At 44.7% G+C, this 27,973-nt stretch overlaps 1 protein-coding gene across 1 annotated transcript in view; it reads left to right on the top strand.

Moving 5' to 3' along the window:
* Window positions 1–587: 587 nt before the first annotated feature.
* The window catches only part of LOC309564227 (alpha-1-inhibitor 3-like), a 90,988-nt gene continuing 63,602 nt past the window's right edge, over window positions 588–27,973 (top strand). The window contains exon 1 of the mRNA XM_082268854.1: window positions 588–672. Coding sequence (XP_082124980.1) covers window positions 605–672 — 68 coding nt within the window. The 5' untranslated portion in view covers window positions 588–604. The remainder of the gene's footprint in view (window positions 673–27,973) is intronic.

Raw genomic sequence — 27,973 nt, 5'->3', positions numbered from 1 at the left:
GGAAGATTACAGTGGCAGGGGGCATCAGAGGATGGAAGATTACAGTGGCAGGGGGCATCAGAGGATGGACACATCACACTAAGGGTAGGTAATGTTCCTTGTAATTCATTTGTATTTTTTTATTGTAGGTAAACTTGGGCTTTAACCTTAAAAAAAAAAAAGAAAAATCTGAAATTTTGTAATGTTGTTGAAACTTCCCTCAGCACACAAAATATACAGCAAGCAATATGTTATAAAAATGTTCAAAACACAGACGGAGGTTTCACAAGTCAAAGATAGTATGAGTCATACTCCTATATTATTGGTAGTGTTAGTGTTATAGGGAAATATGACTGTTCCAATGAAGTCACAGTGGGGGAGATTTATCACCTTTTTGAAAAATAGCGAAAGCAAAATATTTAAAGTAATTATTTGCAAGTGCCCCTAACCCCCCCAAGACCTATGACACATTAGTGCTTAGTGAGTATTTGCTGTTCAGGGATGAATGCCCTCACAGTGAACCCTGCTTCCAACAGTGTAGGAGGGGGGTATGCCGGGAATACAAAACATACCAAGGCCGTGCCAAGCTTATACGCAGTCAATCTAAACCTTGCAGCCTTGCACAATGGTGTCCTGGGTGCTGTGTGCGGGTTTAGTCCTCCTTCACATCACCTGCTCAGTGGAAGCCAAACTGTGAGTAATTTTATTTGTTTTAGTATACAAGTGACAGCATTGATTATGTTACACAGGTTCTAGCTAAGTATCCCTTTATTTAGCTATCAAATGTGTACATTTAAGAAATTTGTGATACATAATATAACACTTTCAGTTTGTGTTGTTTGTATTTGGAAGAATGGGCATTGATTAGAACAGTGCAGTGTTGATTGTTCTTCCCGTTAGCTGGATGGAGGCTTTTGCTCTGATTCTTTGTGCGTAGAAACTCTATAATTAAAGGCAAAAAACACATCAAAGTCATAGCTCACCCTCACAGGAGCTGCTGATAGCCAGTGCATTCCTCCTCTTAATTTCAGTGAATACACAGTCAGGAACACAGAATTTCCTACGGTTCAATAACAGTTCCTCAATGTCTCAGTAACAGTCTAAGAAATGTGTATTTTATGCTTTTATTAAACTTGGATTGGGTGTGGAGAAGCATGGGATACCGCACAAAAACATTAATTGACTGGGGATGCTTCTCTTCACATTGTTCTGACAGAGAGCTCCCACAAGATTTACTACTGGCTAAGAAATGTCTAGGACTTACTTTTGTAGAACTGAGAACTAAACATAGTCACTAAGGCACAGAATTTTGGTCAGGACCATCAGTTGCCTTCACCAGGCTCTATTCAGCGAGGGATACATAGACTCACAATACCACAGGACATCCGGACACTTTTTCCCCCAACTTCTACCGGGTACTCTTCAGTGAGCCAGGCCATCAGAAAAACCTAGAAATGGGTCCCTCAGCTTAAACGACAGCTTGGACCTCATCCTACCAGCAGTTTTCCAGCAGACTGCCCTAAGGGACAGAGCCCCTTAGACAAGGGACTCCTCTTATAGGACTGGCCTCATGACATACTGCTCTGCCACTCCAGGCCTCAGTCAATTTATGGGCTCTCCAGCCACCTATGGGCACACATCCAAAGGGATTGGCTGGGTCCCCATAAACATTAAAGCTGCCTTTCCATCTTTACTGCCACTGTTGTTATAGAATCCTCTAGAATGCAGAGGGGACTAATAAGACCAGCAACATGTGAAACATTGAGCAGACTAAAATAATTAACCACTGCTCCTCTGGCTGCAGAGGAGCTAAACTAAATTTGCTTAGCAACCTACACTAACTAGGAGGTTGCTACAAAAGTTCCTTGCATAGATCTTGTTAACACCTTTGTGTTCTATATTTGAATTCACAATAAATGATTATGAGTAGAAACTGTTTGCTATAATGATCATTATTTTTAAAAATAATAAATAGAAAATAACAAGTGTCATGACACATTACTCAGATACTGTAGTTTAGTGAACCTACAGTATAGCCTGAATCTGAAATGTAGCTGATCATCACTGATCCTTTGATAGCCGCAGGATACAAGCATCCATAATGCATACACACCAGTCTGAAAAAGCAACACATTTATTCAACAATGTTAAAAGAGCAGTGAGTAAACCAATAAGGCATTAAGCGCTGCGCAAACTGTTGGCGCTATATAAATCCTGTATAATAATAAATAATAATAATAAGGCATCAATTCATTGAAAATCATTTCCAATGGGTTGCTACAGTTTGCCAGTTGATCTTTGTGCTGCTTAACCATTTAAAATTGAGAGCACATTTATATTTAGGCATTACAGTAACATGTAGTAACACATGCATGGCCAGAATGCATGGCAATACGCATACTGTGGTCCTGTGCAATGCTGTTTCTTTCATTTTGATCTGTGCTCAATGCACTAATGGAAAGTAGGCAGTGCACCCACATGATGTGCATAGCAATGGACTGCATTAAAATGGGTCTTGTCTGATTGTGGGACAATGGGAAAAATGTAATAAAATTGGTACACTCATCTGGTGTAGTCGTGCATAGTAGCCAATCAGCTTCTAGTTTCAGCTTGTTCAATTAAGCTTTGGCAGTAAAGCCTAGAAGCTGTTTGGATTCTATGCAGGGCTGCATCAGATTTTGCACTCTCCAGTTTTAGGAACTAACCCCCAATGTGTTGGCTACCCATTTATAATGAAGCAACATACCACACGATTAGGGATGATCGAACTTTTGAAAAGTTCGGTTCGACCAGAACACCCGAACTTCCCGAAAGTTCGGCCCGGATTTCAGAACCCCATTGAAATCAATGGGACCCGAACTTCGGTAATCAAAAAACACAGTTTTGAAGCACTAAAACCCAATAAATGCCCCTAAAAAGTGCTTAGGGTTCTGGGTCATGCCCCAGGGACTATTAATCACACAAAAAAAAGTTCTTAAAAATTGTCGTTTTTGATAGAAAGCCAATTATTGAAAAAATTATTGAAAAAAAAATGAGATTTCTTTGGATGTCACACCTGGGCATTTTTGTTGCAGGCGTTTTTTTTTTGGGCATTTTTTGGGCGTCTTTGGAGGCAGGCATAACATCTGAACTTCTGTATAGGGGTATATATACACAAACACACACATATATGTATTTATACACATACACACATATAGGTGTGATAGGAGCGAAGCCCTATGGCTGCAAATAATTTAATTAGCGCAGCCATAGGGTTCTGCAACTTTCACACCTATATATGTGTATGTGTATATATACATACATGTGTGTGTGTATATATACCCCTACACAGAAGTTCAGATGTCATGCCTGCCTCCAAATACGCCCAAAAAATGCCCAAAAAAACACCTGCAACAAAAACGCCCAGGTGTGTTGTAGCAGGCGTTTTCTTTGGGCATTTTTTGGGCGTCTTTGGAGGCAGGCATAACATAAGAACTTCTGTATAGGGGTATATATACACACACATATATGTATTTATACACATACACACATATAGGTGTGATAGGAGCGAAGCCCTATGGCTGCAAATAATTTCATTAGTGCAGCCATAGGGTTCTGCTACTTTCACACCTATATATGTGTATGTGTATATATACATACACGTGTGTGTGTATATATACCCCTACACAGAAGTTCAGATGTCATGCCTGCCTCCAAAGACGCCCAAAAAATGCCCAAAAAAACACCCAGGTGTGCTGTTGCAGGCGTTTTTTTGGGCATTTTTGGGACGTCTTTGGGGGCAGGCATAACATCTGAACTTCTGTATAGGGCTATATATACACACACACACATATATGTATATATACGCCTACACACATATAGGTGTGATAGAAGCGAAGCCCTATGCCTGCAAATAATTTCATTAGCGCAGCCATAGGGTTCTGCTACTTTCACAACTATATGTGTGTAGGTGTATATATACATATATGTGTGTGTGTGTGTATATATACCCCTACACAGAAGTTCAGATGTCATGCCTGCCTCCAAAGACGTCCACAAAAAAGCCCAATAAACGCCTACATCAAAAACGGCCAGGTGTAAAAGTAGCGAAGCCACTATCCTGCTCTATTGCAATTCTAATACAAACAATCTTTTTTCTATTGCAGTCACCCTGACATGGAAGGGTTTGGTCACCCTGGCATAGCAGTCAGAGTCAGTTCACCCTACACTACACTACGGTCACCCTGGCACTTAACACTTTCCCTACAGAAACTAGATTTTTGAATCTAACTATAGTGGAAAATAGTACCCTAACTACACTAGATGTCCCTTTCCTCACACTAATAATTGCTAAATGACACTTTTGAAGCAGGAGTAACAGAACTGCTTCCACTCTCTTCCACATCCCTGTATTACAATGCTAGCGATTTGGTGGGGCTATCTTATATACTGGGGGGCGTAGTCACTACTGATTGGCCTCTGGACCCCCTAGTCACTCGAATCACATTCCTAGCATCCTCCTGCCCCCTCAATTGGCTTTTACTGATGGTTCTGGTCCAATCACAGGCTTTTAAAGCCCAGTTCCTGTCCCATTGCATTTTGGTCGGTTCTGGTTGCCGAATTCCGAACTTTTTCAGCAAAAAGTTCGGAATTCGGCCGAATTTTGAACAGTCAATGTTCGGGTCGAACCGATGGTCGACCCGAACCGTTCGATCATCCCTACACACGATAACATGTGTTGTGAATGGGCCCTAGTTTTATTGCTCTTAAAGGCACCAGAGAAAATGTACTACAGATTGTATTCATTTCATCTTTTAAAGTATCCATACCTGGAGTTAAATCGTCACTCAACCTAAATCATTTCAATGCAGTTCTTAACATTCAGAACCCGTGGGACAGCTAGAAAATTTGGCAAGGCCGAAAACAAGTTTATTTACTAAGAAATCTTAATTTTCCCACTGCTCCCACTCCCCTACATACCTTACTTACAGTATCTCACAAAAGTGAGTACACACTTCACATTTTTGTAAATATTTTATTATATCCTTTCATGTGACAACACTGAAGAAATTGCACTTTGCTACAATGTAAAGTAGTGAGTGTACAGCTTGTATAACAGTGTGAATTTGCTGTCCCCTCAAAATAACTCAACACACAGCCATTATTGTCTAAACCACTGTAAAAAAAAGTGAGTACACCCCTAAGTGGAAATGTCCAAATTGGGCCCAGTTAGCTATTTTCCCTCCCTGGTATCATGTGACTCATTAGTGTTAGAAGGTCTCTGGTGTGAATGGGGAGCAGGTGTGTTAAATTTCGTGTTATCGCTCTCACTCTCTCATTCTGGTCACTGGAAGTTCAACATGGCACCTCATGCAAAGAACTCTCTAAGGATCTGATGAAAAGAATCGTTGCTCTACCTAAAGATGGCCTAAGCTATAAGAAGATTGCCAAGACCCTGAAACTGCAGCATAGTGCCCAGGACCATACAGCAGTTTAACAGGACAGGTTCCACTGAGAACAGGCCTCACCATGGTCAACCAAAGAAGTTGCGTGCACGTGCTCAGCATTGTCAAATCCAGAGGTTGTCTTTGGGAAATAGACGTATGAGTGCTGCCAGCATTGCTGCGGAGGTTGAAGGGGTGGGGGGTCAGCCTGTCAGTGCTCAGACCATACACTGCACACTGCATCAAATTGGTCTGCATTGTTGTCATCCTAGAAGGAAGCCTCTTCTAAAGATGATGCACAAGAAAGACCGCAAACAATTTGCTGAGGACAAGCAGACTAAGGACATAGATTACTGGAACTATGTCCTGGGGTCTGATGAGACCAAGATAAACGTATTTGGTTCAGAGGATGTCAAGCGTATATGGCGGCAACAAGGTGGGGAGTGCAAAGACAAGTGTGTCTTCCCTACAGTCAAGCATGGTGGTGGGAGTGTCATGGTCTAGAGCTGCATGAGTGCTGCTGGCACTGGGGAGCTACAGTTCATTGAGGGAACCATGAATGCCAACATGCCATGAATGCCAACATGTACTGTGACATACTGAAGCAGAGCATGATCCCCTCCCTTTGGAGAATGGGCGCAGGGCTTTATTCCAACATGATAATGACCCCAAACACACCTCCAAGACAACCACTGCCTTGCTAAAGAAGCTGAGGGTAAAGGTGATGGACTGGTCAAACACGATTCCAGACCTAAACCGTATTAAGCATCTGTGGGGCATGCTCAAATGGAAGGTGGAGGAGTGCAAGGCTTCTAACATCCACCAGTTTCATGATTTAGTCATGGAGGAGTGGAAGAGGACTCCAGTGGCAACCTGTGAAGCTCTGGTGAACTCCATTCCCAAGAGGGTTAAGGCAGTGCTGGAAAATAATGGTGGCCACACAAAATATTGATACTTTGGGCCCAATTTGGACATTTCCACTTAGGGGTGTACTCACTTTTTTGCCAGCAGTTTAGATATTAATGGCTGTGTGTTGAGTTATTTTGAGGGGACAGCAAATTTGCATTGTTATACAAGCTGTGCACTCACTACTTTGCATTGTAGCAAAGTGTAATTTCTTCAGTGTTGTCACATGAAAAGATATAATAAAATATTTACAAAAATGTGAGGGGTGTACTCACTTTTGGAAGATACTGTATAAACAAAAGATGACAGCATTTAATTATATAAAATTCTTCAGTTGTGTATAGATATGTAGCACAGCGAATTCAGGGTTCCAGGTCCATTCATAAGGAGTAAAAAATAAAAATAAATAACAAATAAAAAGCAAAGGTCCCTCAAATGAAGTGTAGTCCCCCAATGCTTCTATTTGTCATTTTTAATTGTTTATTCATGTAGAAGAGGACTTGGGCTGTAAAACATGTTAGGTTCATACATTGTATTTTATTGAGTTACTTCAGTCTCTTCCTTGGATCATTTGCCAATGCCAAGTGTTCAATGAAGACTTTTATTCTATCTTGAACTTGAGTTTGCCCTTTGAGTACCATAGAAAGAAGATGGTTGTTGCTAAATCTAGCCAGTAATGTTTGGATCCAGAAATAGTGTTGAGCGAACACGGACTGTATTATTCGTGTTCGTACCGAATAATTGGATTTTTTTTACCCGAACACGGACACGGACACTTTACTGTATGTTCGGGTAAAAATCCGTGTTCGGTCGTTTTATTTCCGGGTTTTGCATGCTTTGGCGCTCTTTTCATGGCGGGCTTTCAACAGCCAATCAACAATCGTTTAACTGGTGTGCCTTAAGCCATCCCAGCCATGCCTGCAAATGTCTTAGTAGCTGTGATTGGCCGTCTGAAGCATGTGACCAAGTCTTTATAAGTTCGAGGCAGCCGCCGCAGCAGCGTCATTCTGCTGCTTAGCTAAGGGACAGAGCACACATCAATGTGCTGGCTGCTGATTAGGGAAAGATAGGCAGGAAAAAACCATTTGTGTCCGGATAGAATTGAGGGACAGGTCGGAGTGTTTAGGCAGGGCGAGTTGTAGGCATTTTAGGGATAGAGTCTGCTGAATTATAGGGTCAGTGTCTTCTACAAACTACAATCGATATTGCTGTGTGGGGGGTGGGGTGAATCTGCACTCAATCCTGATCTACGATCTCTTCTCAATCCTGTTAGGGACAGAGTCTGCTGAATTTTAGGGAAACTGTGTTCTACAAACTACAATCGATATTGCTGTGTGGTGTGGGATTGGAGATAGGCAGGTGTCAGTGATCCACATCCATTTTTCTGTGTGTGAGCTGCAGTGAACACAATCTTTTTGGGCTGCAGTGAACACAATCTTTTTGGGCTGCAGTGAACACAATCTTTTTGGGCTGCAGTGAACACAATCTTTTTGGGCTGCAGTGAACACAATCTTTTTGGGGTGCAGTGAACAAAATCTTTTTGGGGTGCAGTGAACACAATCCTTTTTGGTGTGCAGTGAACACAATCTTTGTGGGGTGCAGTGAACAAAATCCTTTGTGGGGTGCAGTGAACACAATCTTTTTGGGGTGCAGTGAACAAAATCCTTTTTGGGGTGCAGTGAACAACATCCTTTTTGGGGTGCAGTGAACACAATCTTTTTGGGGTGCAGTGAACAAAATCCTTTGTGGGGTGCAGTGAACACAATCTTTTTGGGGTGCAGTGAACACAATCTTTTTGGGGTGGAGTGAACAACATCCTTTTTGGGGTGCAGTGAACAAAATCATTTTTGGGGTGCAGTGAACACAATCTTTTTGGGGTGCAGTGAACACAATCTTTGTGGGGTGCAGTGAACACAATCTTTTTGGGGTGGAGTGAACAACATCCTTTTTGGGGTGCAGTGAACAACATCCTTTTTGGGGTGCAGTGAACACAATCTTTTTGGGGTGCAGTGAACACAATCTTTGTGGGGTACAGTGAACAGAATCTTTGTGGGGTGCAGTGAACACAATCTTTGGGGGGTACAGTGAACACAATCTTTTTGGGGTGCAGTGAACACAATCTTTGTGGGGTGCAGTGAACACAATCTTTTTGGGGTGGAGTGAACAAAATCATTTTTGGGGTGCAGTGAACAACATCCTTTTTGGGGTGCAGTGATCAAAATCCTTTTTGGGGTGCAGTGAACACAATCTTTTTGGGGTGCAGTGAACAAAATCCTTTGTGGGGTGCAGTGAACAGAATCTTTGTGGGGTGCAGTGAACACAATCTTTGGGGGGGTACAGTGAACACAATCTTTTTGGGGTGCAGTGAACACAATCTTTGTGGGGTACAGTGAACAGAATCTTTGTGGGGTGCAGTGAACACAATCTTTGGGGGGTACAGTGAACACAATCTTTTTGGGGTGCAGTGAACACAATCTTTGGGGGGTACAGTGAACACAATCTTTTTGGGGTGCAGTGAACACAATCTTTGTGGGGTGCAGTGAACACAATCTTTGGGGGGGTACAGTGAACACAATCTTTTTGGGGTGCAGTGAACAACATCCTTTTAGGGTGCAGTGAACACAATCTTTGTGGGGTGCAGTGAACAACATCCTTTTAGGGTGCAGTGAACACAATCTTTGTGGGGTACAGTGAACAGAATCTTTGTGGGGTGCAGTGAACACAATCTTTGTGGGGTGCAGTGAACAACATCCTTTTAGGGTGCAGTGAACACAATCTTTGTGGGGTACAGTGAACAGAATCTTTGTGGGGTGCAGTGAACACAATCTTTGGGGGGTACAGTGAACACAATCTTTGTGAGGTGCAGTGAACACAATCTTTGTGGGGTGCAGTGAACACAATCATTGTGGGGTGCAGTGAACTCAATCTTTGTGGGGTACAGTGAACACAATCTCATACTTCTGAAGATTTGAGGGTGCTGCCTGTTCCATACTCCCCCTACTCCTCATCTAGCCTTTTAGGGGTACAAACAATAGTAATTGGGGCCTAGTGTGGTTGTGTACGTGTGATATACATACACTTTTTTTGGATCATATTTTCTATTCCGCTATTTAATCAAAAACCTTTGGGGATCAGTTAAATTGGGGGATAGTCTGTGTTGGTACGTGTGAGAGAGATCCACCTTTCCAAGTTGTTGGGGTTCATCTCATACTTCTGAAGGTTTGAGGGTGCTGCCTGTTCCATACTCCCCCTACTCCTCATCTAGCCTTTTAGGGGTACAAACAATAGTAATTGGGGCCCAGTGTGGTTGTGTACGTGTGATATACATACACTTTTTTTGGATCATATTTTCTATTCCGCTATTTAATCAAAAACCTTTGGGGATCAGTTAAATTGGGGGATAGTCTGTGTTGGTACGTGTGAGAGAGATCCACCTTTCCAAGTTGTTGGGGTTCATCTCATACTTCTGAAGGTTTGAGGGTGCTGCCTGTTCCATACTCCCCCTACTCCTCATCTAGCCTTTTAGGGGTACAAACAATAGTAATTGGGGCCCAGTGTGGTTGTGTACGTGTGATATACATACACTTTTTTTGGATCATATTTTCTATTCCGCTATTTAATCAAAAACCTTTGGGGATCAGTTAAATTGGGGGATAGTCTGTGTTGGTACGTGTGAGAGAGATCCACCTTTCCAAGTTGTTGGGGTTCATCTCATACTTCTGAAGGTTTGAGGGTGCTGCCTGTTCCATACCCCCCCTACTCCTCATCTAGCCTTTTAGGGGTACAAACAATAGTAATTGGGGCCTAGTGTGGTTGTGTACGTGTGATATACATACACTTTTTTTGGATCATATTTTCTATTCCGCTATTTAATCAAAAACCTTTGGGGATCAGTTAAATTGGGGGATAGTCTGTGTTGGTACGTGTGAGAGAGATCCACCTTTCCAAGTTGTTGGGGTTCATCTCATACTTCTGAAGGTTTGAGGGTGCTGCCTGTTCCATACTCCCCCTACTCCTCATCTAGCCTTTTAGGGGTACAAACAATAGTAATTGGGGCCCAGTGTGGTTGTGTACGTGTGATATACATACACTTTTTTTGGATCATATTTTCTATTCCGCTATTTAATTTAACTGGGCCTCCATGCGAGACCTGTGTGCCTTGTTGCGCTGTTTTGAGTACTCCACCAACATGGCCAGTGGCAATGACGCCGTTCTCAGCTTAACTATCCCACTTCTATGCCTCCTTGAAAAAACAATTCGGGCGATGATGGAAGAGGATGTGGCACAGGATGAGGAGGAGGAGGAGGATGAAGAGGTAACATTTCCAAGGCTTTCAGGGCAGTCATTCGCAAGGGGCTCCGAGGGTGGGTTCCTGCACACGCAAACGCCAGGGACGCAATTGTCCAGCAGGGGCACAGTTCTGGAGGATGAGGAGGATGAGGAGGAGGAGGAGCTGGAGGAGGAGATGGAACCATGTTCACAGCAGGGTGTCACCCAGGCCAGCTCATGGCCATCACTGGTGCGTGGCTGGGGGGATACAGAGGACACGGACGATACACCTCCCACAGAGGACAGCCTTTCGTTGCCTCTGGGCAGCCTGGCACACATGAGCGATTACATGCTGCAGTGTCTCCACAACGACCGCCGAGTTGCCCACATTCTAACTTGTGCTGATTACTGGGTGGCCACGCTGCTGGATCCCCGTTACAAGGACAACGTACCGTCCTTAATTCACTCACTGGAGCGCGATCGCAAGATGCGCGAGTACAAGCGCACGCTGGTAGACGCCATGCTGCTGGCATTCCCATCTGACAGCGGGGCCACAGTGGAAGCACAAGGCAGAGGAGGAGGAGGAGGAGGTCGCCAACGCAACCAGGGCACCGCCAGCACCTCAGAAGGCAGGGTTAGCATGGCCGAAATGTGGAAAAGCTTTGTCAGCACGCCACAACAAACAGCAGCACCAGCAGCTCAGATGGAACGTCTTAGCAGGAGGCAGCATTTTACCAACATGGTGGAGCAGTATGTGTGCACACGCCTACATGTAGTGAATGACGGGTCTGCCCCCTTCAACTTCTGGGTCTCCAAATTGGGCACATGGCCTGAGCTTGCCCTTTACGCCTTGGAGGTGCTGGCGTGCCCTGCAGCCAGTGTATTATCTGAACGGGTATTTAGCACGGCTGGGGGCGTTATAACAGACAAGCGCAGCCGCCTGTCCAGAGACAATGTGGACAAGCTCACGTTCATTAAAATGAACCAGGCATGGATCCCACGGGACTTTTCCGTACCTTATGCAGAATAGCAATGGATACCGACCTTACCCACCCATTGTTCCATTTTTGCTCTTTCTCACTCTTTTGGGGTGTACCCTCATTTAAAATTTTTGAAAAGAAGCAGTGTTGGCTACCTCGTCCTCCTCCTCAGGGCCAGATTAATGTAAGCTCCAGGCCCCTACCTTTTATATAGGCCCCGGGTTGGCCATATTCACTGTTACCGCTCTTCTGTCACTTGTAAACACAGAAGTCTGGCTTCTATGCTCGCTTCCCCAGGCAGCACCCTCAGAACCTCCCCACACAGCGTGAAGGCCGGACAAGGAGGGACAGTTGGCGATGCATGGATGTGTTTATGGGCTTCAGAGACAGCATCCCATGTTGAATTAGGCATGCATGGCTGCACCCTTCCTCCTCTGGGTGCATGGCAAGGCACGGCCCTTAAGGCCCTTCAAAATCCTCAGCACCAAGCCCATGATGCTGTTAATCCGGCCCTGGTCCTCCTCCACCGCCGCTTCCACCTACACCGCCCATAGGTGTGCGCAGCCTATTGCATTAAGTTGTGCACCCCAAAGTTGAAATACACATGCATGTGTTTGCCAGCAGGGAGAGTAATGTATCGGGGCCATGTACCTGTAGGCAAGGAGAAATAGAGCAGAGCAGGTCCCAGGGAGATCTTTCCCATCTCCTCACTGGCAATGCTATGTGCCCTAGGTGATTAGGGTGTGCCCAGGCACACCCAGCACACCCTGTGCGCACGCCTATGTCACCGCCACATCCACCACCACCTCAACCTCCCTCCTACTCCATATGGGCCTCGTCCTTCAGAGATGAAGAAGAACATTGTTTTATTTTTCTGTTTTTTTTTGTTGTTTTAAGTTATTTCCCTATCCACATTTGTTTGCAGAGCACTTGCCATGCTCTTAATTACGTTTTGCTGCCATTTGCAGCACTCTAGCCCTTTCCTTTGGTGTTTTAGAGCCATTTTAGTGCCTTAAAGTTCGGGTCCCCATTGACTTCAATGGGGTTCGGTGTCCGGGAAAAGTTCGGTAAAAGTCCGGGACACGGACCCGGACTTTTTTTTAAAGTTCGGCCGAACCCGTCGAACACGGACATCTAGGTGTCCGCTCAACCCTATCCAGAAACAGTTGCATGTTTATTGGCTATACCCGAGTCTTGGAAACAGTCCCATGGGGGCCATACTTGGGGAAAGAACCAATCACCTTTATGTCTATGCCAGCAATGTTCAATAGGATTACTGAGGGATAGCTAAATTTTCTGACTTCTGTCTTATGTCTATGGGTACCTTAAAGTGTATGTCAGGGTAAAATATTAAAAAACATATGCAGTACATCTCTACAATACATACACCTTTTACCTTAATTTATCCATTTAAATAGTCTGCAAGTATTAAAAAAATACCTATAGATCTTCCAGAAATGCATTCAATTCAGCACCCAGGTCCTATTGTGTACAAACAACACAGCATTTTTGTGGACTGCGTGATGTCAGTTTGCCCAGATTACATTTTTTTAAACGAATGAATCCTCTCCCTATCCGATATCCACAGAACTGTAAAGGGCTAATTAGGCTTCTAAGATAACACAGAAGTGTGCACAGGACAGCTCTAAATTTATGATCAGCTAATATTTTTACACATGTAGCACCCTCCTAATCAGGTGCTAGATAGCAGGTATAGTTTTTGGCTTTCACTGCTTAACAGGAAAGCAGTAGGTAACGCATTTGAGTTTTCTGCTTATCAGGGAGCTGGATCTACTAGTTAGGCCTGCTCCATGTGTTCAATGTGTGATTCATGTGGGCTGAGGGAGTGTCCCCACTGTATCCAATGGAGAGGTACATTGGACAGTGTAGGAAACCCAGCCAATGACACACAGGCTTTGATACCATCCCATGGGTTTGGCACAGAGAGTGGTGCATCATGGTATAGGGTATAAAAGCCAGGAGCACATGAGGCAGGGGGTCTTTGGGCGGGAAGTCAGGTCCCGGAAGGAGGGTGACAGCTGTCTCCTCTTCTGTAGCTGTGGATGGTAGTCACAGGCAGTCGGCCTGGTGAACCAGAGTGTTTTGCTGATTCCAGAGGTCCAGGAGAATCTGACTGGTGGAGTTGGAGGCAATGGTGACTCTGGAAAAACAGTGTCCATGAGTACAGAGGAACTTGCCCGGGGGTCTGCCCAGGGAGGGGACCACTCCAGAGAATAGAGTCAGTGGACGGGTGTCAGCAAACACAGTAAGAGAGAAAGGGGGTGCCGAGTTTAGAACCCTGAAGAGAATTGCAAGCAGGAACACTTAAAATATATTCACTTCAGTGGCAGAGTGAAGCCGTGGCCTTGCCGCATCCTAAAGTCCGTTGTCCTCAATACTGTGAATAGTTATCAGTTGGAGTATCCCACTCAACCCTTCTCTTATCTAAGTTCTAAATAAAATTACAAAACAACATCCCCTGCACTGATCATTGACTGAGCCAAGGACTTAAATTGCTAATGTTCTGTTACCAGTTGCTAAGGGTAACCCAGGGGAATCCAGAAAGTGTTACACTTAAAGTATTAAACATATAACAATACACTTATAACAGAAGAAAAAGGGGAAAATACAAGAAATTCATACATTTTTTATACCATTTAACTGGCAGATCCTGGTATGTTTCAGTCAGGCTGCCTAAGCCTAAATCTTCTGCACAATAATTCAGCTATAAAATGCAAGACATATTTTTCTTGGTAGCTGATGGTATTACAACAGAGAGAGCTTCTTACTTTTTAATTTATAACAAGTAATACCTTGTATATCATCCTGGACTGTAACACATACTGTAGGCATTAGGCAAGTTCAGGGCATGTAAATAATTTAACTTCAAATGTTAGAAAAAGGAAGATAAACAAAATAACTCAATTTAAAGTGTATGTCTTGACAAAAGAAAACCATTACAATAATTGGTCAGTACATCTTTGCAGTACATGCACACCTGCCCATATTTTCTCTTCTTAAAAATGGAGTAAGTACAGAAAAACATCCATTGATCCTGCCAGAAATCCAATGAATATCAACTACCTGGTTTAGTTGTTTTTTTTTTTTTTTTAAAGCCCGTAGCGTGTGGAACACACTCAAAAGACTCCACCCGGTGCATAAAAAAGTGCACACACACAAAGTGAGAACACAAAAAAGCACAGGGTGTGCGAAAACGTATGGTCTTCCCTCTGAAGAGGTAGGACCCGAAAACCTCGATCCCCCGGGGCGCAAGACTCCTGACAGGGATTTAAGGTACTTGTGGTCAGTCGGCCGAAACCAAACTGACCCCGTTCTTCAGGGGGACTGCCGAAACAGCCCACCCCAAGTACTAAGTGGAGCTCCCCCGAAGGGAGACCCCATGAGAGAGGGCGGACTCAGCCAAAAGGCCATATCCACCCCCTCCCAAGACTTAAGGCTGGGCCCGAGGACCCACACCCTCATGTCGTGCAAATAAGAAAACAAAGGTGACAGTGCAGGTGACAAACTCCAAAGAAAAAGACAGACAAACAAAGAAGTGGGGAAGGGGAGGTGGAGAAAGTGCAATGGTGCCATGTGAGGAACCAAGGCAGGCCTTCCAGCCGGAATAAAAAATTCCTCTGGTGCAAGCCAAAAGGCCTGTCCCAAGAGGCAGGTGCGAAAAAGGTGTGCAGTGACCAAGGTGCCGAAAAAACTCACAGCGAGCTGCCCCTCACCAGTGAGAAATTAAGGCACCCCTGGGCTGCCACCCCAGGGGCACTTACACTACAGGCTTTTTCTATCTCAGCCCCCGGCCAGACCGAGTGTAGCCTATCCCCACCAGCAGACATCAGAACCTGGACAGCTTAGAGAGAGCTTGCCTACCACTGGGGACAGGCCTTTTGCAAGGCCAGATCAAAACCCAGGAGAGAAAGCCCTCCCCTCGCCATCCTGTTCCTCAGCCCATTACATCCAGGAACAGTTCCACCGGCCCCCTGAACCGGCTTTCCTGCCCCCTTCAAACTGGTTAGGACAGTTCAACCCATTCGAATCAGAAGGCGGCAGGCCCCACATGCTTTCCCAGATGACCTACTCCCCATACCTCAATACTCTGAGCGCTCCGGGTTTCGGTCATACTGGTACTAGCTAAGGCCCATACCAACTGATAAGAACAGATACTACACTTGATCTTAGCCAAAAGGACTACCTGGTTTAGTTGAAATACCTGCTGCACTAAAATCCCAAGCAGTTCTAGTAGTCTTTTCTAAAGTTCTCTTCCCCAGGATAACGGCCCTCCACCCCCTTAGGTTATGGTTATGAGAAATTGGCAGCTCAAAAAAAAGCAAGAGCACACTGGATTTCTGCCAGATCAACAGGTATTTGTGGGTACTTTTTACCTTTTTTAAGGGAAATGTGCACTCATTGCAGTGATGTACTGAATACATATTTTTCTATTTTGCCCAAATACAGGAATTTGGGGCTAACAATGAAGTAAGCATTGTAAACTGAGGGATGCTTGTAGCTCTAGCTATTGACTATTATGTTAATGATTATGATTAGTTGATTATTTACATTGTTGTTTCGTTATTTGCTGTTGCCTCAGTAAGAAGAGTGACTGTTTACTGAAAGGTTAGAGGTCTAATAAACATAGAGTAAAACATACACAGGCGCAGCTATGTCATCATTCTGGACATATTCAGGCAATGATTTATGACTTCACTTTCCTCTGCTCAGCTGTTTTACATAAGTAAAGACTGCAATTTAGTGACCTGGATGATGTCACATTAGAATAGCCTTTCTTATTCTTTTTTTGTACAGGAATCCCTAAAGTAGTTTTCAGGGTTCTGGGGAATCCTTACTAAAACAATTTCTTTGGGGGTCAATGGCAAAAAGCTGTAGCATTAGAGCTTGCGTAGATGGGAAAATACAGACTGAATTTTTATGCATTTAACTCAGATTTGGGATTGATTTGAGATACTGTATTTCTAGATGAGTCTTTCTCAACCTTTTTATCTAAAAAGGACCATTGAAAACATATTTAGGGTCCCAAGAACCTTTGCTAAAAGCCAACTCGTGTGGGTCAGTGGGAAAAACATCCCTTACATTGGTGGCCAGTTAAGAGAATGCCACCTTACAGTGATGGTTAGAAAGCCAATCTTACGTACAGATAAAAAGATAATTGGTGTCCTGATGTTGCCCTCAGAACTATGCAGGCACCATCAAATGGGAGGTCAACCAACTAGAGCTTAAGGAATCCTTGAAGCAACCCTGTTTGAGACTGGCTGTTCTAGATCCATTTGACATCCTCCTAAGCTGCATCTACCTGCTTCAGTCTGCCTTTTGCCTTTTTATTGACTTGTATGGAAGATAAGCAATGTTTTGAGCAAATAAGGTTCCATGTACACAGACCTTTACATTGCTCTGAAGGCTGAATTTTCACATCATACTGCCTTATACTAAGCCTGAATAACAGGGGCGTAACTACAGGGGTTGCAGGGGTTGCAATTGCAACCGGGCCCAATGCTCCAGGGGGCCTCTGCGGCTCCCCTGTACACCTGGATAGGAGGGTCAGCAGGGGTAGCATGTAGAGAAAATGCTGTCGTCCTTTTTCCTCCTGTAACTGCAGGAGGAAAATGGAGGAGATTGGTTCCTCTGTATGCTGCCACTCCTATCCAGTTCACTTGTGTTCTGCTGTCTCTGGGCCCCTGTGTGCTCCCCTGGCCCGCCCCCCCCCCACTGTGCTCCCTCCCCTCTGCTGCAGGGGATGTGTCACCATAGAGAACCAGGAAGGGGTTGGTAAATATGTAATTTACCAGCTCCTTCCTTTTCTGAATGGACAGAGTCATAGTCAGTGACATTGTAAAAAAATAAAATGATAAAAAATAATACAATTAAAAAAACAAAAAATAAAAACTACTGACACCAGTGGGTGAACTTCCAGGATCGCAAAGGTCACACTTGCGACCGGGCCCTGGCATTCCACCACCGTGGGGAGGCCCCGAGATGGCAGGAAGGGGGCCCACTGCAGAACTTGTGAAAGGGTCCCGCTGTGGGACCATAATAAAGGGCCCGGCAACGAGAGTAAAGGACCCCAGGATCAGTGGGAAGAGCCCCAAGCTTGAAGGGAAGGGCCCCAGCCAGGGGTCCGGGGGGCCCTTCATGCTTTCTTGCACTGGGGCCCTGAAGGTTCTAGTTATGCCTCTGCTGAATAATGCCCCCCGTGACCGCACTCTTAGCTAAAATTAAGCCCTCTTGAACAAGCTTCTCCCCCTTTGTTTTATGTGAATGTTTTAGTAAAATTGAAAGCTACATTTTGACTACTTCATATTTCACATTAGCTATACAAACCAAAATCAAGAGAGAGATGGTTTCACATTTCTTGAACTATAAAGCATCATCTCACTCCTCTCAACATCCCCATGTACATTATAGGGGTTGGTTTACTAAAATTAAATGGACTGTGTATTTTTCAAATGCAGTTGCATTCATTTTCTCTGGATCTTAGTGAATGTGGTGAAGTTTCCCTTTCTAAAGAATACACAAATAGGTAAAAGGAAAATAATAAAAATAAGAAAAATAGCATTTTTGCTTGCACATGATTGGATGATAGAAATCAGCAGAGCTTCACCACATTCACTAAGTTCTGGGGAAATTAGTGCAACTGTCCTTGCAAAGTGCGCAGTCTATTCGCCTTTTATAAATCAACCCTATAAAATGTCCCTATATTTTACTTTCTGAATCTAACTATAAGGGTCCAGAGGTGGCAACATGAAGAAAATGTATTATGAAAAAAATATGTTAATATACTTTTTGTTTCTGCCCTCTTTAACCCTGCTGCCTGCCTTAGAGATCATCTCACAGGTTCCATTGTGGTAAATACAAGAAAAAAAAAAAAAATCTTAATGTCTGATGTAACTTCTCAGTCATGCAAGACTCATGCATGTGTAGTTATATCAGAGTGTTTTCACAGGCCATTGGAGGCAAAGATTTTCCACTCAGTTTTGAATCTATCCAAGGTGTTTCACAACAAATTCCTTGTATGGGAAGTTCCAAGGTAATTCACGAAAGGCTGTGCCAAGTTGATAGGGCAGCGTCAAACAGGAACTTATCCTGCCAGTGACCACAGAACATTTATTTCTATATCTCGATATTTGCTGTGCGAAATAAGGTGCCCTCTTAATTGCCTAAACGAGTATGCTCATTGTAAATTCCAGTGGCCTTTTTATTATTCGATAATAGGCTAAGAAAAATGAGTGGCTTCAGCACCCCCTACCTGCCACTTATCTCCACTTTCCTAAGTCAAGGGGAGCTGCCTGTAGTCTACTAGACCAGAAGGTCTGCAGATCTATAGACAAAAAAAAAATAAATAAAAGAAAATGACTGATTATTTGAGAACCTACTGACCTCAAGGGTCAATGTATGCACTACAAAAAAGTATGAAAGTCTTTGCTGTTCTGACCCGTAAAATGGGATCCTTTGATCCACCTCTTTGTTTTCTTAAAGACAACCTCACTTAAGATCTGCCATTAAAATGAATGTAAGTTCACCTTCAGCAATACTTTCCAAAAATCCCTCTATGCAATACCATATATTCTGAATAGTACATACCAATGCTCCTCCTATTTCACATGCTGCACCTCCCTCCATTACATATGCAGCTGTGGAGGGCCTCTCTCTCCAAAAATGCCACTAGCCCTTTCACCCTTTCACCTTCAGCTGTTTGCAGGATGGGCTGGACACTACAACTGTAGTTCAAACTAAGCATGTGCAGCATTGTCACTCTTCGGACAGGAAGTGTTCTACTGCCTACTGGCAGGATCAGCAGGAGAAATATAACCCCTTGCCTATAAAAAGTCCTGGTATTCAAGGGGTTAAAACAAGCTACAGCTGCTGTTTCAGCCATGAGTTTGGTATTGGCTGACTCTTGACTTTCAGATAAAAATGATCAATTTTATGTTGATCCAAAGGTCCCTCCGCCAACACCCTTGGTAAACTACTGTAAAATTTTGAGCAGAATGAGTTCAGGGAACATTCATTCCCTAATCTTCCTCATAACTAATGAACTCAGAAGTTGCATGTATTGCATAACTTCCAGGTTCAAAGTGGTCCCAACTAACAACTGTAGTCTGAGAAGCAGCAAATCAAGCATAGTCTATGCTTGATTAGCTGCAGTGGAGGACAAGGTAGACTTTTAAAGGCCTAAAAGACTCACAATGCCTCCATTATAATGACCTGTCACTTGCCCATGCTATCACATAGTGGGCATGTTAGCTCCCTTGTGATAGCAATAAAGTTAAATGGAAAAAAAAATTAAAAAATAATAAAATAAATAAAAATAAATAAATAAAAAGCATCCTTTTACCATGGTACACATCCAATGAATGGAAACATAAATTGGGCCACGCATTTAAAGGGAAACTGCAGTCAAAAATTACATTTTTCCTATTAATAGTATGTTAAATATCTTTATCTTTGATATTATTCATTTTCTGCCTAGTAGCTTGTGTAGCTTAGAAAGTCTTATCTAAGCTGGACAAACATCTTCTTCCTGTTCTTCACTGACAACTCTATTTCCTGTTATCTGATAATTGCTAAGCTGTATTTCACTTCCTGATAAGGTTGTCAAGCTTTCTTAGACAAACATGCCTAGACCTGCCCAGCCCCACCCCCATCCCTCCTATCCTTCGCCATTACCTCCTCCTGTCTTCATTGTCTTGTTTAGACTAACAGCTTCTCCTGAGAGAGAGAGAGGGGGGGGGGGGGTCACGTGACCGCTATATGGAAGAAATATGGTACAAAGGAACATCAGTGAAAGTTTAGAAGGATACAGATCCATCTCTATTGCTTATTACATGTGAGTAATGAATTTTAGGCTGCGTTTCCACTAGTGCGACTTGTCATGCAACTTTGGACACGTTAAGTCGCATGACAAGTCACAGCCCATTGATTTCAATAGCACCCGTTCCCATCTATGCCACTTTGAAAATCAGCGACTTTGAAATTGTCCCTGCGCTCCCTTGATGCGACTTTGATCCAGGGAGTGTAAATTGGATCAAAGCTGCACTCAAAGTCGCACTCTAAACTTAAAAGTCGCACTAGTGGAAACATAGCCACTAGGCTGGAGTGTGACTTTGGAGTGCAACTTTGATCCAACTTTACACTCTCTGGGTCAAAGTTGCATCAAAACTTGCATGAAAGTAGTGCAGGCACCTTTTCAAGGTCGCTGATTTTCAAAGTCGCATAGATGGGAACGGGTGCCATTGAAATCATGGGCTGTGACTCTTCGTGCAACTTTGTGTGTCCAAAGTCGCATGACAAGTCGTGCTAGTGGAAACTGAGCTTTAGTCTATGTTTCAGCTATTGCAATTTAGAGTGCGACTTTGATGCAACTTTGATCCAACTTTACACTCTCTGGATCAAAGTTGCATCAAAAATTGCATCAAAGTAGTGCAGATACCGTTTTAAGGTCACTGATTTTCTAAGTTACATAGATGGGAATGGGTGCCATTGAAATCGATGGGCTGTGACTTTTCATGTGACTTTATGTGTCCAAAGTCCCATGACAAGTCACACTAGTGGAAACAAAGCTTTAGTCTATGTTTCCACTATTGCGATTTAGAGTGCGACTTTGCTGCAACTTTGATCAAACTTTACACTCTCTGGATCAAAGTCGCATCAAGAGTTGCATCCAAGTAGTGCAAGCACCTTTTTAACCACTTGCCGACCGGTAACGTTGACCGTACTGCGGCAAAGTGGCACGTTATCGTCCAGCAAATGTAGACTCCTCCCCTTCCCTGCCAGTGTCATTTTTATAGTAACAGTGCATATTTATAGCACTGATTACTGTAGTAATGTCACTGGTACCCCCAAAAGTGTCAAAAATGTCAGTCAAGGGTCCGATCTTTCCGCTGCAATGTCGCAGTCCCGCAAAAAAAATCGCAGATCGCCGCCAGATCGTCGCCATTACTAGTTAAAAAAAAAAACAATAAAAATGACATAAATTTTCCGTAGTTAGTAGCTGCGATAACTTTTGCGCAAACCAATCAAAATACGCTTATTGCAATTTTTTTTACCAAAAATATGTAGCAGAAAACAAATTGGCCTAAAATGTTAAAACATTTTGATTTTTACATTTTTTTGGGGAGGAATTTCATATAAAAAATGTGAAAAATATTGTTATTTTTTCAAAATTGTCGCTCTTTTTTTGTTTATAGCGCAAAAAGTAAATATCACACAGGTGATCAAATACCACCAAAAGAAAGCTCTATTTGTGGGGAAAAAAAGGACATACATTTAATTTGGGTACCGCATTGCATGACCACGCAATTCTCCGTTAAAGTAACGCAGTGCCGAATCGCAAAATATGGCCTGGTTAGGAATGGGGTAAAATCTTCCGGTCTTAAAGCGGTTAAAAATACGCTCATTGAGAATTTTTTTGTCAAAGACATGTAGCTAAATACATTTTGGCCTAAATATATGACAAAAATTGAATGTATTGGATAATTTTTAACTGTCAAAGTAGAAAAATATTGTTATTTTTTCAAAATTGTCGCATTTTTTTATTAATATCTTAAAAAATAAAAAGCGCAGAGGTGATCAAATACCACCAAAAGAAAGCTCTGTTTGTGGGAAAAAAAAGGACGTAAATTTTGTTTGGATACGGCGTTGCATGACCGTGCAATTGTCAGTTAAGGTCGCACAGTGCCGAATCGCAAAAAGTGGCCTGGACGTAAGACAGCAAAATCCTCCGGTGGTAAAGTGGTTAAAGTCACATAGATGGGTACTGGTGCCATTGATTAGTCACACTAGTGGAAACTTTGACTTAGTGTGGTTGTCTGTACTATGATCATTGTAGAGTGTGAGCTTAGACCCCAGAGCACTTCCAGCTACACTAACAGTTCACCTCCCCCCCCTAACAGTTCACCTCCCCAGCTTCCTTATCCTAGCCAAAGCCCAGCACAGCAATACTGTATATGTGCCCCTCCCCCCCAGTACAACTATACTGTATATGTGCACCTCCCCCCGTGTCCTGTGTGAATTATTTCTTCATTCTCTCATGAATTAGGATGTACAATGCATCCTTACTGATGAAAGAACACTGGGCGGGAACCTATGATCAGCTCCTCCAATTCTGTATACGCCCACTGGTTACACAGGAACAGTGCCCCTCCCTGGAAGTGATGTCACTAGCTTTCAGTAACCACGCCCACTTGCTGCTCTTGGACTCAGCAGGAAGTGGGATTGAAATCATGTGACAGCAATGAAAACTACAGAATTCAGGTAAAAAATAGGGATGATCGAACTTTTGAAAAGTTCGGTTCGACCAGAACACCCGAACTTCACGAAAGTTCGGTTCGGATTTCAGAACCCCATTGAAATCAATGGGACCCGAACTTCTGTAATCAAAAAACACAATTTTTAAGCCCTAAAACCCAATAAATGCCCCTAAAAAGTGCCTAGGGTTCTGGGTCATGCCCCAGGGACTATTAATCACACAAAAAAAAGTTCTTAAAAATTGTCGTTTTTGATAGATAGCCAATTATTGAAAAAATTAAAAAAAAAAAAAAAAAAAAAGAGATTTCTTTGGATTTAGTGTCTGGGGGTTCTAAAAGGTGTACCTGTGAAGTTTCAGCTCTGTAGCATGTCCAGAACCAGAATTACAGCATACTAAACCTTCAAAAATGACTTTTTTGCTTAACCGCACCTTTCTTTTGCTCCTAATCAACGGCTCAGCCAATGTGTATGATGGGGACATAATGCAGTGCACTGGGAACAAGATTAGAGGTTTTTTTGGAAAAAGGTGCTGTCTCTTTAAATGTGCATATAATTAACGGGTGTATTTCCACAATGGGGCTATTATTACCAAATGTTTCAAGAAGTCCAAAGATGTATGTAGATGCACTTTATTTCATGTAAAATGGTGTTTGGTGCACTTTAACTTGAAATCTCACAAGAAACAGACATATATGCACGGATACATTGAGGGTTAGGGGTAGGGGCCACAATGTAGTGCAGAGTGAACAAGATTAGAGATGTTTTGGATGAATACTGTTGTCTCTTGACTTTGAATAGAAGTAAAGGATGCTTAAAAATTGGGCATTTGGTGGTGCGGACGATGCCTTGACACCATATCCCTATGAAAGTGCTGGTAATGAAAGCAATAATTGCCTTTGTAAGGAAAAAAATTACAATGATATGCATCTGTGTGACAGGTGCGCAAAAATTGTTGTTTGGGTGTTGGCGGAGCCATACCACTGTAAGCCCAAAGAGCTGGTGTTGAAGAAGGCGTAAAAATTATGAAGGTGTGCACATGTGGAACAGGTGCGCAAACATGGTAGTTTTTGTTTTAGCATAGCCTCCCCACCTTAACCCCAAAGAGCTGGCGTTGAAGGAGGCCCAAAAATTGTAAAGGTGTGCCCCTGTGGAACAGGTGCGCAAACATTGTAGTTTTTGTTTTAGCATAGCCTCCCCACCCTAACCCCCAAAGAGCTGGTGTTGAAGGAGGCCCAAAAATTGTAAAGGTGTGCCCCTGTGGAACAGGTGCGCAAACATTGTCGTTTTTGTTTTAGCATAGCCTCCCCACCTTAACCCCAAAGAGCTGGTGTTGAAGGAGGCCCAAAAATTGTAAAGGTGTGCACCTGTGGAACAGGTGCGCAAACATTGTAGTTTTTGTTTTAGCATAGCCTCCCCACCTTAACCCCAAAGAGCTGGTGTTGAAGGAGGCCCAAAAATTGTAAAGGTGTGCACCTGTGGAACAGGTGCGCAAACATTGTCGTTTTTGTTTTAGCATAGCCTCCCCACCTTAACCCCAAAGAGCTGGTGTTGAAGGAGGCCCAAAAATTGTAAAGGTGTGCACCTGTGGAACAGGTGCGCAAACATTGTCGTTTTTGTTTTAGCATAGCCTCCCCACCTTAACCCCAAAGAGCTTGTGTTGAAGGAGGCCCAAAAATTGTAAAGGTGTGCACCTGTGGAACAGGTGCGCAAACATTGTCGTTTTTGTCATAACCAAAATGAGGTTCTGTGAACGTAAAGAGAATGAGAGGAGGGTTTGAGGGTGGCACCATGGTCCAGGCTTAAACTGAGGCTCAACTGCCACATCACAACGATAGCCTAGTCTACAAGGTCTGCATCAGGTGCATCAAAGCTTGATATCCACGACTGATTCATCTTAATGAATGTCAAACGGTCGACTGAGTCGGTGGAGAGTCTCGTTCGATGGTCTGTGACGAATCCTCCTGCTGCGCTGAATGCCCGTTCCGATAGGACACTGGAAGCAGGGCAGGCCAACAACTCCATGGCATACTGGGCCAGTTCTGGCCAGTGGTCTAATCCTAAGACCCAGTATGCCAGTGGATCGGATTCGTCACATGAAAAGCCCTCTGTGTCACTTTGTGCCCTCACGTAATCGTCCACCATGTGATGCAGACGGTGTCGATGCGATGTGGCAGCTGAGAGGCCTGGGCGGTGAGGACTAAAAAAGACCGAAAGGCATCCGTCAACCGCACGCCTTCTCCAACGCTCCTCTCGTGACCACCAGTAGAATCCATGGTAGGTTGTCCCCGCCCCTGCACCCTACGGGAGTCGGGGAACATGTTCACCAGATTCCTCTTGAGACTGTCCTCAAGGGATTTGTTCCTTGGGACTCTCTGGGTGGATGGGAAAAGCTCCGAGACTTTACAATTGTACCGGGGGTGAAGTAGGGTGGCCAACCAATAGTGGTTAGTCTCTTTAATGGCCTTGATTCTGGGGTCCTTTCGCAGGCTCTGGAGCATGATGTTTCCCATGCGTCGCAAATTAGCGAAGGCCTGAGAAGCTGACTCCTCGGGGTCACTCATAACGACATTATCTTCAACGGGCTCCTCCTCCTCCCAGCCACGTACTACTCCAAAGTGTCCCGAGGGAGTCAAACTAGGCCTTGCAGATTGCCGCATGTCTTCCTCCTCCTCCTCCTCAAACCCTGCAAAAGTTCCCGCAGAATCGTCCTCCTCCTCCTCTTCCACCCCTGGATCCTGCTCGGGCCTCTGGGAGCTAGGCATAATGGGGTCAGGATTCTCAGGATAAAGGGGGCCTTGAGAGGCAAGGAAGTCCTCCTCTTCCTCCTGCTGCTCTGCCTCCAGTGCCCTGTCCATAATGCCACGCAGAGTGTGCTCCAACAAAAACAGTACCGGTAGGGTGTCACTGATGCATGCGCTGTCCCGGCTGACCATCCTTGTGGCCTCCTCAAATGGCGAGAGGACAGCGCATGCATCCTTAATCAAAAGCCACTGCCGTGGTGAAAAGAAGCCCAGGCGCGCAGAGCCAGTGCTGGTGCCGTACTCGCATAGGTATTCATTGAGGGCCCTCTGCTGCGTGTACAGGCGCTGCAGCATAGCCAAGGTGGAGTTCCAGCGGGTGGGCATGTCACAGATGAGGCGGTGTACCGGCAGGTGAAACTCGCGCTGCACTTCGGCCAAACGTGCAGTGGCACTGTACGACCGCCTGAAGTGACTGCACACCCTTCTTGCCATCCTTAGCACATCCTGCATTCCCGGGTACGAGTTCAAAAACCGCTGTACCACGAGATTCAGGAAATGCGCCAGGCATGGCACATGGGTTAACTTTCCCTGACGAAGGGCGGCTAGGAGGTTTGACCCATTATCAGTAACCACCATCCCTGGCTGCAGCTGGCGTGGTGTCAACCACCTCTGGGCCTGTGCCTGCAGAGCCCCAAGAATCTGAGGGGCAGTGTGCTGCCTGTCCCCTAGACACACAAGCTGCAGCACTGCGTGACACCTGTTGGCCTGAGACATAGAATGGCCCTTTGAACGTTTACGTGGTACCTCATCATATTCAAAGGACCATTCTGCAGAGGAGGGCATGGAGGAGGTAGAGGAGGAGGAGCAGGAGGGGGTAGAAGTGATCGATCTACCCGGATCAGCGACACCACCAGCTGTTTGCAGACGTGGTGGCAACACTGGCTGCAGCACCGAGCCCTGGCTACAATCCCTTCCACTGGCAAGCAGTGTCACCCAGTGAGCAGTGACAGAAATGTACCGTCCCTGCCCATGTTTGCTTGACCAAGTGTCAGCCGTCAAGTGTATCTTACGGCTGACTGACTTGGCCAGGGACGACACTACATTGCCTTCCACATGTTGGTATAGGGATGGCAGGGCCTTACGGGAAAAGTAATGCCGTCTTGGCACCTGCCACTGTGGAACTGCACATTTTGCGAAGTCACGGAAGGGAGCAGACTCTACCAGGTTAAATGGTAATAGTTGCAGAGCCAGTAGTTTAGCCAAACTACTGTTTAGACGCTGGGCATGTGGGTGGCGGGGAGTATACATTTTTTTTCGTTCCAGCATGTGTGGAATCGAAATTTGGCGTCTAGATGTTACAGCTGGTGGTGTGCTGGAGGTAGATGCGACACTGCCTGCTATATCATCATCCCTGCCAGTGGAGGCTGCCAACAGGTGACGAGTGACTATAGCAGGGCCAGGAACAGACTGATGTGCAGGTGGAGCAGGTGGAGCATGAGGAGGAGCGCGAGGAGAACTAGGAGGCCGACTGACCGATCTTTGGCCCTTTTGTGGGTTCTTTAAATGCTCCTGCCAACGGGCCGAGTGGTGGGTTGTCAAATGCCTGTTTAGGCAGCTTGTACCCAGGTGGTTGACATTTTTGCCACGTTTTATACCCTTCTTACAAATCTTGCAGATCGCAACTGTTTTATCTGCATGGGATGTCTCAAAAAAGGCCCAGCAAGATGAGGTGTGTATAGTGGCCCGGGAGACAACAGGTGCGGCCTTAGATGGAGTAGGCTGTCTGCTCTCCCCTCTTGCTTGCTCTGCCTCCTCCTCAACCTCAGACCCAACATCTGACTCCATCAAAGACTGAGCATCAGGCCTGGCCTGGGAGACAACAGGTGCGGCCTTAGATGGAGCGGGCCGTCTGCTCTCCCCTCTTGTTTGCTCTGCCTCCTCCTCAAACTCAGACCCAACATCTGATTCTATCAAAGACTGAGCATCAGGCCTGGCCTGGGAGACAACAGGTGCGGCCTTAGATGGAGCGGGCCGTCTGCTCTCCCCTCTTGTTTGCTCTGCCTCCTCCTCAAACTCAGACCCAACATCAGACTCCATAAAGGACTGAGCATCAGGCTGGAGTAGATGGCCGACACTGTGGTCAAACAGCTCAGCTGACTCCTCTGCCATGTCTGAAGTTGGGTCTAAGGGAGGACATGAGGTGGACATGGACTCATCTGTATTTGTTCTGACAACTGCAGAAGACTGACCACTTTTCTCTGCCTGGGTCACTGTAGTTGCAGATGATGCCGATGATGAGGGTATGTCATATAGTCCACCACCTCCTGTACATACTGTGGACGTATAGCTTGGCCACTGCCGGAGAACAATCCAAATGGTGGCCTGGCTGAGGACTGACCACCAC

The sequence above is a fragment of the Pelophylax lessonae genome (assembly GCF_965119305.1).
Source record: "Pelophylax lessonae genome assembly, chromosome: 9".
In the NCBI taxonomy this organism is placed as follows: Eukaryota; Metazoa; Chordata; class Amphibia; order Anura; family Ranidae; genus Pelophylax; species Pelophylax lessonae.
This window is presented reverse-complemented; position numbering and strand designations above follow the sequence as displayed.